A 13,945-nucleotide genomic window follows, 5' to 3' on the forward strand; every position below is an offset into this window, starting at 1 on the left:
TGATATTAAGCTATATTCCTATTCCTATATTCCTATTCCTATCTGATATTAAGCTTTCTTCCCCACATGATATTAAGCTATATTCCTATCTGGGTGAGGCAGGGAAAAAAAGCGATTTGGGAACTCTAAAATTAGCACATAGAAGCAACTGGACAAGGATGAGTCTGTACCTTGTGCGTAAGTGTATACTTCACCAACGGGTGAAATGACTAGAATTAACAGAAGGAAAAACCTAGAAGCCCTCTAGAGAAATCCAAAACGGTCATGTACAGCAAGTTCATGCCCTAAAAGTGTTCTTTATTCTGGTAAAAAAAAAGAAAACTAAGCAGTGACCTAACCCAAAACTATCAGAGGAAGAAAAGCAACATTAATGAAAGACTGAGAAGAAAGAAAAATATGACTCCCTTGGCCAGATAAAATGGGAAATCTCTGCAGCTGGAATACTCCTGTGTCAGCCACAAAGCGTCAGTCTACTCATCACATAACCAAATTTCTGAACCTAAACTGAATCCTGTTGGCCAAATCCAGCCATCTCTGTTCTCTTTGATAAAATACTGTTCCACATAAGAGTGACTGACTTTAGTACATCTTAATAGAACATAACACAAATTATATTGGTTAATTTAAAATTATTTCTTCATAAGAAGGAAACATTTAAAAAGTTGCAAGATTAAAATGCAATTATATATGATATATACTAAAATATATATTTTATGTAAATTATATAATATATTAAAATACATTTATAATGCCTACAATTACATGTTTTTTGTTTTTTTGAGACAGAGTCTCACTATGTAGCCCCAGATAGAGTGCCGTGGTGTCATAGCTCACAGCAACCTCAAACTCCTGGGCCCAAGCGATTCTCTTGCCTCAACCTCCCAAGTAGCTGGGACTATAGGCACCCGCCATAATGCCCAGCTATTTTTCTGCTGTATTTGTCATTGTTGCTTAGCTTGCCTGGGCTGGGTTTGAACCCGCCATCCTCAGTGTTATGTGGCCGGCGCTGTAACCACTCTGCTACAGATGCCGAGCCCAATTACATGATATTTTTAAAGGTCACACTTGCAACAGAAGAGAAATAATTTGCTTTCATGTGATCCTTTACGTCTAATGTTTTGTGAGTGTCCAGAATTAATAAATCATGTAGCTTACAGATATACAATTGAAAAGGTAGCACAAGGAACTCTGGGCACAGCTGAATGAGTGAAACTAGAAAAACACATGTGAACAGTGTAAGGTACTCGCTGAGGACAAGTGACCAAGCACTTCAGCAATAAGGCTAGGAGCTGAGGGTTTTATTCTCACACTGATGATCTCTTACAGACCATAAGCAAATCACCTCTGTCTTTCTATATGTGGTTCAGAATGTTAACTATCACCCAGGAATCAGAGCTCTTCTGGAAGATAAGGAAGTATCTACAAAATGTGCTGTGGTCTTCAAGAAACTTATTACAAAACATGGAACACATTTACTAGTGGCACATAAGTCCTAAGATCCAGTAGTGTCTTGTGGTGGCTGACCTTTTGTTTTGTTTATCTAACACTTAAGAGACCTAATAGGTAATGACAAAATAGTTAATGATCCAATAAAGAAAAACTGACTTTGTATCTTAGAAGCCTAAATCTCAGTATCTGGAAGTGTATGTTTAAATTTTTTATTGGTATTTTGGCTAATAAACATTCTAACATCAAAATTTGTAAAGTGTCACTCACTACTTCTTCCACCTAAGTGAATACAGAGTTACATAAAGTTACATAAACACAGGCAAATGATACAAATCCATTTTCTTTCATCTTTGGTACCCAACTATATGGAATGTAGCAATATTTTATCAAGTAGATAATCTGTTTTATCAACAGCTAGTAAACCATTTTTGTAAACTGTCTCTCAGCTGAGAAAACAATACACTACTTATATCATAATGGAAAAGGAATGACCTCAAGATTTCCAAGCAACACAGCTATTTTTCAAATCTGAACTCCCCTGCTGATCATTAGAAACAGTTTCCAATGTCCCGTTCTTGGCCTTCATTTGTGCCAAAACTTAGACAAGTCTGCAACAAGGTTATAATACCGAAACCTCTAATATCTGCACGGGGTGCTAAACAGCCTGTCTTTCCTTTCAGTTAGCGGTCTCTCCTGAATCAAGCTGTGCTTATGTTTTAGACAGGAAGTGTGAAATCAAAGTTATTTTGTTTCTATCTCCTGCAGGCTAATAAACTACCTCAAATTCATTGCTGTAAGTACATTTACTGCTTTGTGTTTAGAAATGCTATGTTCCGAACCCTGGCCTCAGTCGAGGTGTGGCAAGCATGAGGCAGGTGGTGAATATGGCCTCTGAGGGCTCAGTGCTGGCATGGTCTTTTGTTGATTGGTATTTGCAGAATGTATTTAAAAAATCAAAGTAAGGTAAGAACTGCTTATCTGATGACATTGGCATTACATTTTTACACAATTCTCAGTGATCCAAAATGCGGATGAATGAAGGACAATTTTTTTTATTTCTTTTGACCAATGGGCGGGAAATATTAGACAGTTAAGGCAGACTAGAAATAAGACACAATTCCAAGTGGTTTTAAACCAGATTTAAGTTTTTTTTTTTTAATTCAAATTTATCCAAAGCAAAACTTACATTACGAAGGAAGAACAAAATACATTATGATATAACACACTAGGAGTTACATGAAAGCTAAATTTGTGGGCAAATGGCCTTATCCCAATCACATTCTGGGCTAATGAGCAAATCTGCAGGAAAGTTGGCGTCTCGGTGTTTGCATGGTCCACTCTGGTAATTAAACTACACATTCTTGTCTCTCGGGGGGTGCATCTGACGGATCATCTTGATTCCCTCACGCTCCAGATGTGTACTCTTGCTACTGCCAGAACACTAAATTCTCTAGTGGAAACGCTGTTCCAGCATGACTGATAATGAATTAAAAACAAAACGGTCAAGTCCTCCAACCTAACAAGCATGGATTATTCTGTAGTAAATAGTTTAGAAATATGGGAATTAAATAATCTAAAAAACACTCTTACTCTGCTGTACATTTATAAACACAATATTTACAAAAAACAAAACCTTGCTTGCAAAAAATGAGGTTTGCAGTTCATTAGTGATCATAATCTTTTATGAGCTGGTTTCTTTGGTGTACTTGCCAAATATATTTTTACAAAGGTCTAGTAATGAGTTTAAATAATAAATTTTAAAAGAAACATATAAGAATCAGTGAGAAATTTGATAATATTCTGAACATTTTAGTCAAGATTCTGGAAAAACCAATCAGTTGCTTTTCTGATAATCTGTTCTCTCATTAAGACTATAGAACGGTTCTCTGCCAAATTCAAACGTGGACCTGTGTGTTCATCACTATTCTACCAGTTACCAACTTAGGGACATTTTAGTTATTGTTAAATATGATATGTGATTGGGATTTTATTAACAACAAAAAATAAAACATTCTTTTTAAGCTTTCAGATAAATCAAACCTCAAACAATAAATAATGGAATTATACACTTCTTCATTAAATAGAAATTTCAATTCCAGGAAGAGTTCTCATAATTTTTTTCTGAAGTCACAGCAGCAACACCGAACAAAGAATTTACCTTAATCTGTTCTTTTTTACTTGGAATTCCCTGACTGAAACTTAGTGGCTTAGTTTAGAAACCTTTGCATGGTTGGGGAAAGAAAATAATTTTAAAATAGGTGAATAAATTAATACACACATATGTGGAAATAAGCCCTGTGCAAATGTAACATTAACATCACTGCTCAGAGTGCCATACCCCTGCGACCCTCCCACCTCCTTGTTCCCCTGGGCCTGAGATTTCAGGAAGAAGTAACCCTCAATTCATTTCTGGCCATACCATGTCCCTGACACTGCTAACGTGTCTTAGCCCTGGACCTCAGTATTGGTTTAAAGAATGAGAACACAGCTTAGCAACCATCTTCATAAGGGATGCTCTCTCTCTGGAGATACTTTTTGGAGATATTTTTACAGGAAAAAGGACAGACCATCCATTCTATCCATTAGGCTCCAGCTGCAATTTGGGGATGGTTATAAAACTGGCCAGCTGCCTACAAAAGAATCTGAGAGCCACAGCAGCGATCTCATGAATAATCCATTTTTCCAAAGCTGCCTATTCTTCAGAAACCTGTATACACCTTCTGGGCACAAGCAGATCGGTTTTTCTGATGCCAAAATCACTACTCTGCCTCCAAGAGACAAACTTTGTCCTTGAGAAAACAGCACAGCTGATTCTGAAAATAATAAAGCCAAAGCAGACTCTTAATTCTGCTTAATTACACTTCAAGGTGAAATCATTTTAAACTTTATAACTTAAATCTAGAAATTCAGGCAAGTAAAGAGAAGCCCTTCCTCTTACAAACTTCTAATAACAAATTTATTAATGGTAAATATTTTGAAGTTTCCCAAAGCACTTTAGAATGATACTGGGACATTTGAAAAGGTTTTCTTGGAACTAACATGATGACAGATCAAGCACAGGCCATCATCTCCTGGGGCATCATCATGGATGCCTGACGCCTTTGGAACCTTCTCTGTTATTGGCACTTTATCATATCTGTGTTTACACTGCACACATTTTGCCCAATCAACCCAGAAAACAACATAACCTGTCTTAAGAGCTTCACTGTATATAATCTTAAAATAGATAGGAAATGTTTAGAATATTAGTAATTAGCCAGACTTACAATGTGCACCCATTAGAGATTTTACCCTTAAAAAAAAATTTTTTTTTTAAAACCAGGAAGAAAAGAAACACCATGAAACCACCCCCCCCCCAAGTTATTTAACCATTAAAGCCAAATGGTTTAACAATATTTTGGGCTATTTTTAGGGAAGACTCTACCACCAGGATAAGGAATAGCGAAGTCAAAGACATAGCTTAAAATGGAAATTGCAACTGACATACTAGGGCTCTGCAATGGAAATTAAAGCGGCGGCTTCCGTTCTCACAGGCATGTCACAGCTGGCGTGGAATGATCAACAGCAAGTGAAATAATGAATAAAATACACCAGAAAGAGTATTGCACTGGAGGCACTGTTTTCAAAACAGAATACACTGGCTTTATAAAGTTATTTTCTCTCTGATTAGTTTTTTTAAAAGCACAATTCAACTACAGATAGCAGTTAAAACAAGTCTGAGGATAGTGTACTACAGCTGTTAAAAAAATAAATTAAAAACAAGAGCACACCAAAAGGAAAGCAGAGGTATTGGATTTATGTCATCTGAAAGCGATATTAATTGAGAAGAAGAACAGTATGAAACAGCCAATTTGTACTCATTAAAAATGAATGCGGTGACAGCATTACTTTAAACAATTCTTAGGGCATTTTCTAGAATAACACAGGTCCAACTCTCCCACCCTCCCCCAGGGTGAAACTGTACCTCCAAATTTTAACAAGTGCTCTGCTGGTTTATAATACCATGTTCACCAATGAAACCATAAATTTAAAAAGGGTAAATTCTCCGCTCCAAATCTGCTTCTGTCATTTTGGAAAAACAATTTTTCTAAATGCAATGTTGTATAGAAAACCTGGACCTCTTAAACTTGGACCAAGAAACCAAATTAAGACCTTAAGCATGTGGGGGTGTGTGTGTACGTGTGTGTGTGTGTTTATATATATATATATATGTATGTATATATATATAAAAATCCCTCCCCTACAATGAAAACCAAACAAATAAACAGAAAACCTAAAAGTGTATACCTGCTTTCTGACTTCACAGCAAATCAGAAATTGCATAGGATATACTTTGTGCAAGGCAAAAAGCCTTTTAAGTATCTGGAATATAACTCCTAATCTTGCTCACAGTTCTGGTATTATCAGATATCATCAAATTTGTGTTTTAAGTAGTCTTTCATGACCTTGGCAATTGGTAGTTCATCAAGTAGCTTTAGGTTTTGAAGGCCTATACATTGTCGAATTTTAATTCGGCACAGGTCCTGCAAGTTTCTGGGCTGTCCTAAAAAGACAAAAAAAAAAAAAAAAAGAAAATGTTACAAAGCTACAAAGTACAATACTTATGTGGGCTTTTAGGTTTTTAAAATAACTGTCCATTTCACTGGGAAGTTCTATCAACCCTACGTAGAAAGGTTTGAAAAGACACCAACAAAAGCCTTCCTGCGAGGTCTTATCTGATCCTCTTCACTATCCTGGGACGGCAGGTATTTTCACCTCCATTTTACAGACAAGGATACTTAGTATCAGACTTAAGTAAACTGTTCAACTTCAGACAAACAACTAAGACTCAGAATGCTACCTTAAAAAACTTCTGATTCTAATGCTGGTATTCTTCTTGTTACAAATCAGGAGTATTCTGGTTCTCATCCTGATTAGGCTTCTCATATACTGGATAACACTGCGTGAGCAAATCCTTTCTCTGGCTTCAGTTTCGCCATCTGAAAAGCCTGGAGACTGATTGAGATGCCCTCTGCTGTGAGCCCACCTTTCAGCTCTGGCTCTAGGATGCCTGAGCCTCAAAGCCTATCTCAACCTCCTCAGAGCATTCCAAAGAACTTCTGCCCACCTGTTCACAATGATTCTGGACAAAGCTGAACCTTGGGTTTTAGGGTAAGGGTTGAGAGGTACAGTAGGAAGGGGGTTTGAGAAAGCACCCCAAGGTATTCTCAATCTATGTCACTTCAAGCCTCATACCCTGATTATCTGCTAATAAAAACCTCTGCTATAGCTCAACTCAGAAGAAAAACTATAAAATCCAATTTCTTTCACTTTCAAATACTTTGTTTTATCAAAACAATACAGATGGCTACAAACACAGCAAAAATTTTTCAACAGTGCTTCAGTAGTGTTTGGAGTCATGTAAGCTCTGCTTTCACATGAGATGATGATAATAATAAAAGCTAACATATGCTGAATACTTACTGGGTGCCATGTCTATATAAGCTCTTGACATATAACTCCTTTAATCCTTTTACAAGGGAAATACTTTGATCATCACTCCCATTTTATAGAGTCTCATAGAGATTAAGTAATGTGCTTAAAGTCTAGTTGAATGCAATATTTCAGTCATTCTCAAATTTTTTAGTCTCAAAGCCTTTTACACTTTTAAAAATTACCAGAAAACCAACAGAACTTTTACGTGGGCTATATCTATGGATAACTACCACTTAGAAGTTAAAATAGAAATTTTAGAAATACTTATTAATTCATTACAGATAATAAAAAAAAATTATATGAATAATACCGGTTAATGAAAAAACTGTATTTAAAAAAATTTGAGAGAAGAAGGGCATTCTTTCATATTTTTGCAAAGCTTTTATAGATGACAGCTGAATTTTCATATATGCTTCTGCATTTAATCTGCTGAGATAAAATCATATCATCCAGTCTCTGGAAAACTCCATTTACTCTCACAAGAAAAGGAATGTAAAAAGAGTAACTTTTGCCTTAATTTTATTGTGAAAATAATTTTAACCTTACAGATACCCTAAAAGAGTCTTAGAGACTCCAGGGCTCCCTGGACCATATTCCGAAAGCCACAGTTATACCCATTATTTTATTCATTATGTATATTGTACTTATTTATAGTGATCACTATTATTCAAAATTAAGTAATTCTTCTTAAATGAAAAAAGCCTCTTAAGACTCACACCTCTGTTCTGTAAGGCCATATGAACACATGCTTTCCAAGAGAGTTACTCACTACGTGGTCTCTCAATAGAACTGCAGAAGCGATTGCTTTCTTGGAAATGTCTATAAACCAGGGTTATTTGTGTCTACAGATGTCTGTAGATGGATATGACACACATACTCATGTGTTTCTTGGCAAGGTTATGTCCCCTCCATCTTTCAGACTGCAGCTAAAATAGCACTTTATCTAGGTCAGGCTCCCCAGCAGATGCTCCCAGGGATCCTTTGTGACTTTGCATTTATTTGATTATGTATTAGTGCCTCTCTTCCTTGCTATATGACATGTTCCACGAGGGCAGGACCAGATCTGGCTCCATTTGCCAATGTAAACCCCATACCTGAGACAGTACTCAACAAATCTTTGCTGAATGAATGAATGCTTAGTAGGCTTGTCCTCAGAGTATAAACCAGTCAACTCACTGCAAAACACACCTATATCAACAGCAAATCATTTCCTAACCTATCATGAATACTTTTTATCACTATTCACGGGCCTTCTTTAAGGAAGAAAATAAATTACCACACACTTTATAATAAATGCTTATCATATTGGATCTGCAAATGCAAACCAGAATATCAATTAGGTGTGAATCTTATTTTTTTACAAGAAATTTGATTTTCCTAATAGATGACATTTTTTCCAGTATAATTTTAATAAAAATAACCAAAATATATTCAGAGAAAAAATAGATGAGGACAAAGGCCACCCACGTTAAGTATATATGCATACTTAAATGGAAACATATCCATCAAACTAAACTACTGGAATTTGCTTAAAGTAAAACAGAAGGAACTGAGACAAAGGTTATGCAATGGAGGATCTTCTGATATAGTCTTGTTTTGTGGCAGACTGTACTCTCCAAAAATGACCACAATGTCTCCTGTCCCTCCTGTTCTTTTTTTGCAACGTGACTGGGCACTCCTATCATTAAGAGATGAAGTCTGTGTTCCCCCTCCTTAAAACTGATGGTGGGAGTGTTGTTCTGTGACTTCAAAGGTTAAGTAATAAAAGGTGATACAGCTCTTGCCCAGCTCTTGGGACATTCCCTCACGGAACATTGCCTCCATGTCACGAAGATGCCTCAGAAACCTAGAAAAAGGAAATGAGGTCACTGGCCAACAGTTCTGGCTGAGCACCCAACTAACAGCCAACATCAGCTAGCCAGCCTGAGTGAGCCATTTTCAAAGTGGAGGGGCCCAGTAGAGCCACTCCAGAAAACACTACATGGAGCAGAGAAGGAGAACAATTGACAACTGTTTTACACTATGTTCTGTAGCATCACATAACCAAGTGAGATTCGGGGACCCAGAGGTAGGGCTTTGCTTTTGGGACCAGGTGGTAGGAAGGGCTTTGAGGTGAGTATTATCTGGAAGCCTGAACGCATTGAGAAGGCTATTGGTCAGGGTTGAAAGGTAAGTTTTTAAAAACTTTCACTAGAAACTGGAAGGGGAGCCTTGTATGTACTAAAGCAAAGTTTGATAACCCTGTTATATGCATTACTGTGGGAAATGGGAAACATCCTAACAACCTAGACCTAAGGATCTAGTTAAGAACACGCTCTAGGCAGAATATTGGAAGTGTCTATGGGGTCTCCCCATTGTGATAAAATCAGGAGGGCAAAGATGTGCTAACACCTTTAATCCAAGGGAGCAGTTACAGAAATACTTCTATCCTCACAAGTTATTTCTTTATAAGCCTTGTCCAGGGAAAAACGTACAGTCCAAGCCTAAATATACTGAAATGCTCTACTCAATTTGCTACTTATTTTTCTTCTCTCTAAACCAGCAGTTCTCAACCTGTGGGTTGCGACCCACAGGAACTGTATTCAAGGGTCGCGGCATTAGGAAGGTTGAAAACCACTGCTCTAAATGGTGTGGCAGCCCTTTAATATTTTGGGAGAATCTGATCTTTTGAAGCTTTCTTGACCATGAGTGACTCTTGCCTGAGGAATTGCCTTCAATGATAGAAACATATTGTAGTGGTTAAAAGCATCAATTCTGGAGCCTGGGTTTGGCTCCTGGTACCACTTGCAACCTGCTTAATCTTGGGCAAGTCTCCTGCCAGTTTCCTTATAATAATAACACCCACCTCAAAGGCTTTACAAGTATAAAGAACTCAGAATAGTGCCAAACTCATAATATAGTATTTGGTAAGTAAGTTTTTTAAATATTTGTTGGCTCGGCGCCTATAGCTCAACCGGCTAAGGCGCCAGCCACGTACACCTAAGGTGGAGGGTTCGAATCCCCAGCCCGGACCCGCCAAAACAACAATGACAGCTGCAACCAAAAAATAGCCAGGCGTTGTGGCGGGCGCCTGTGGTCCCAGCTACTTGGGAGGCGGAGGCAGGAGACTCGCTTGAGCCCAGGAGTTGGAGGTTGCTGTGAGCATGATGCCACGGCACTCTACCCAGGGGGATAGCTTGAGGCTCTGTCTCAAAAAAAAAAAAAAAAAAAAAATTGGTAAAGAAGAAAGCCTTGGGGTAACAAAAAAAGCAGAGGGCCCCATTTTGGAAGATGAAGTTGTTGTCTCCATCTTCCTGGTGTTAACACAGTAAGAAAAGTAGGTGATAGCTTAATAGCAAAGGAGCAACTGGTAACTTATTACTGAGAAATAGTTCTGAACAAATTGATGGAACTTATATTGTGGAAATCAGAAAATGACTTGAATCAGGCAAGATGTGAGGACTTTTAACTGCATAAAAAGACACACCGTAATGAAGTGAGGGGTATCATTAGACTGTTTCTCCACAAATACACAGATTATTAACTCATCTTCCTGTGTATCTGTTTAGCTGAGTGTAAGCGGGCTAAATAATGAGTACTCACTGTAAATAATGTCGTTTATGAGATTAGCTAAAGAGCTATTTTTTTCAGGAATAGCATTAAGTAACAGAAGATTAAGACTGAAAGAGAAGTACTTATTTTTTGTTAACAGATCACTTAAAAGTATTTATTGAGCACCTACTATGTATTCCACAATGCATTTTCCCAAAGATGAAAGGGATATGGAAAGAGAAGGCAGAGAAACAGAATAAAGGGAACGAAATCAAGAAAATTGATACAAATGGGGGGTGGTGCCTGTGGCTCAGTGAGTAGGGTGCCGGCTCCATATATTGAGGGTGGTGGGTTCAAACCTGGCCCCAGTCGAACTACAACCAAAAAATAGCTGGGCGTTGTGGCGGGTGCCTGTAGTCCCAGCTACCTGGGAGTCTGACGCAGGAGACTCGCCTAAGCCCAGGAGGTGGAAGTTGCTACGAGCTGTGTGATGCCATAGCACTCTACCGGGGGCAATAAAGTGAGACTCTGTCTCTACAAAAACAAAAAAAAAAATCAACACAAATGAGCACATTATTTACTAGGCATCTTAGAAAATGAGTTCCTACCCTGTAAAGTAAGTCTTTTGTCCATGGGATTGTGGCAGGGGAAAGCTAGGGGACACCTCACAAAGGAGTGTAATTCAGAGAATTACAAACACTCAGGTGATACCCTCCCCAAAACTACCAGATATTCATACTAATGAGCTACAATGGAATTACATACTAGTTCAAAGGGTTATTAGTCTTTCTCTTCTATAAAGAAGCCCATCATTAGTAATAATTGGGCTTGTATAAGATGGGAAATCAGCTTTTGAAGGGTCTGGTCTAGTGTAAATTACAAAACCAGGGCCAGCAGCATGATTTAGAAAATTAAATATTCTACATCATCTCCCTCTGGGAGGAGATGAATATTTACTACACCATTACTGCATTTATGATAGCATAACTTTATTTGGATAAAAATATCTAGATTCATAAAGGAAAACAAAGAAGTGAACATTTTTAAACAAACACATGAACAAAAGAAAAGTAAAACAAAGCTCCAGGTTCGTCTCTGGGGTGTGGAGGGTAGAGGCTGCAGGTGGAGGGTGGTGCAAGGCAGTAAAAAGAGGAAGGTCTGCCTCCTCCAGGGACTGTGGTTCCCTCTGGACCCGCTCCCTCAGGGTGTAGGGCACATCTCTTGGGGGTGGGACACATAGAGGGATTTTACCCAACAGAGGCAAATCAAACACTGTAACCTAACTCTTTGTACCCTCAATTAACCTGAAACAAACAAAAAAAAGAACCTCTCCACCTTAGGTTAGCATTAGGAATGGTCTCCCAAATATCTTTGTTTTATCTCAGTTTCCCATTTCAAAATCCTACCATAAACACATTTTATTCTTTTATTCCCTCTGAATCCCCTTCACAGGGACTTAGTATGAAACATGCTAAACAAATCTTACTCTACAGGACAAAGGCAGTTTCCAGCTCTCCTCAAAATAAAAATTATGGTACTCTCTCAGATACAATCGAAACGTGGACAATATCAGCCTTAGGACATTTATCTGTCGATCACATTTTTTATAGGCAAATAAGTTTTATTAAAAATAGAAAGTGATACTTTTTTGTATCACAGAACCTTAAAATGTGACTCAATTTCACTTAAAACTGTGGACTATTTCTAAAAGTGATTTTTAATAATTGATACTAAAAAAAATCTACTAAGACTATGATATAGATGGAATCAAAAATTAAAAATAGCCTAAATGTGTTACACAAACTATTTTTATGTTATATACCACTGTTTAGCATTAGTCATCCTACTAACAAACTGAAGAAGCATCTGGAAGGAACACAACAGGCAAGCCTTTGCTGTACAGGTGTTCTGCGCCACCAGCTGCTCGCATGCTCATGGCTGTACTGGACTTAGCTGAGACTTAGCCTAAATTTCACTTTCTTTAATTATTACTACTACTTATTTCCTTCAAGATTTTCCCTATGTTGGAAATTTTGCTTTTAAAGTTTTACTTTTATAGCAGAAACATAGTTGATTATTGCTGAAATTTAAATAAAAAAATTTCAAATTACTGAAATATTTATAAAACAGTATTTTTAAACATTGATGTTCCAGAAAATAACTAACTCAAGTACTTGACAGATGAGGTCTACAAAACAGCTTATACAACTCAATTCCCATCTGCCTAGCCTTTTTCTTTTAGAAATATGAGCCATTTAATTCCTTAAAACAGACAGTCAAGCCAGGAGCTATGGTTCACCCCTGTAATCCTAACACCTGGGGAGGCCAAGGTGGGAGGACAGCTTGAGTTTAGGAGTTGGAGACCAGCCTGAGCAGGAGTGAGAACCCCGTCTCTACTAAAAATTAGTAGGGTGTTGTGATGGGAGTTTGTAGTCCCAGCTACTCAGAAGGCTGAGGCAAGAGGATCACTTGCAAGAAGTAAGAGGATCAAACCAGGAGTCTGAGGTTGCTGTGAGCTATGATGATACCACAAAGCACTCTTGCCTGGGGCCACAGAGTGAGACTCTGTCTCAAAAAAAAAAACCCCAAAATGCCCCAAACAAAAACAAAAACAACACACAAATTAAAATACAATCCAGTCCCACAAGTTACAACCACTGAACATCCTGATGGTTGGCTCCAGTCTTTGAAGCATTTCTACTGGAAACACAGATTGAGACCCCAAATTAAAAGTATATACGGAGTCTTAAAAGGGGGGAATGAGAGAGGATACCCAGAAAAAGTAAGGTCAAAAAGGACAGAAGTTTTCTCAAGGAGACCCCAAAGATACACCTGCAAGGTCCTCCCGGGTGACTCAGCTCTTAGGAATTTGTAGAAACTTAATTTCCTGGGAGCTGGAAACTAAGGCTTGCTTCCATGGTTTTGTAAAGGCTGGAGCCCGCTTCTCCAGCTTGATTCAAATTGATCAATGAGAAAGGGACTGCGGGCCAAACTTTTTGACTGGGGGTAAAAAGAAGACTGAGCCCCTCTGAATTCTTCTGTGCTGTACTCCCCAGCTAAAATAAAGCCCTTTCTCTTTTGAACTGTTCATTCTCTCCATTGGGCCTCATCTTCCTGCAACAAGGCAACTGCCTCAGCTCAAATTCCTTTCACCAATAAACACAAACCTTACCAGCATATTCCGTCCTAAAAATAATCTAGACGAGATCTTCCCGCAGTAATAAAAGATGCTCTGTGAAAGTAAGTTGTTCATACTAGTAAACAAAGCTAAACGCTTTATATTTACTCAAGAACTTCTTGGCACCTTTGATATGTTACTGTGCACAGTACATCTCCAAAACCAGGATCTAGGATCCAAGGTCCTCATCTTCCAGAGCAATTTGAATCATAAATTCCTTTTACCCCATACCCTCTGGCAGAGCAGTTTTACAGACAAACTTCATGAATCTTTTATCTCCACAGGCCCTAAGCAGCAAATACACTAGCACAG

At 38.1% G+C, this 13,945-nt stretch overlaps 1 protein-coding gene across 3 annotated transcripts in view; it reads right to left on the bottom strand.

The window, feature by feature from the left end:
* Positions 1 to 5,211: 5,211 nt before the first annotated feature.
* The window catches only part of ASB7 (ankyrin repeat and SOCS box containing 7), a 42,507-nt gene continuing 33,773 nt past the window's right edge, over positions 5,212 to 13,945 (bottom strand). For all 3 annotated transcript variants that reach the window (XM_023512599.1, XM_023512600.1, XM_023512601.1), the window contains one exon: positions 5,212 to 5,992. In XM_023512599.1, the coding sequence (XP_023368367.1) occupies positions 5,853 to 5,992 (140 nt within the window). In that variant the 3' untranslated portion in view covers positions 5,212 to 5,852. The remainder of the gene's footprint in view (positions 5,993 to 13,945) is intronic.

The sequence above is a fragment of the Otolemur garnettii genome, unplaced genomic scaffold (genome assembly GCF_000181295.1).
Source record: "Otolemur garnettii isolate 467f Iridium unplaced genomic scaffold, OtoGar3 scaffold00029, whole genome shotgun sequence".
In the NCBI taxonomy this organism is placed as follows: Eukaryota; Metazoa; Chordata; class Mammalia; order Primates; family Galagidae; genus Otolemur; species Otolemur garnettii.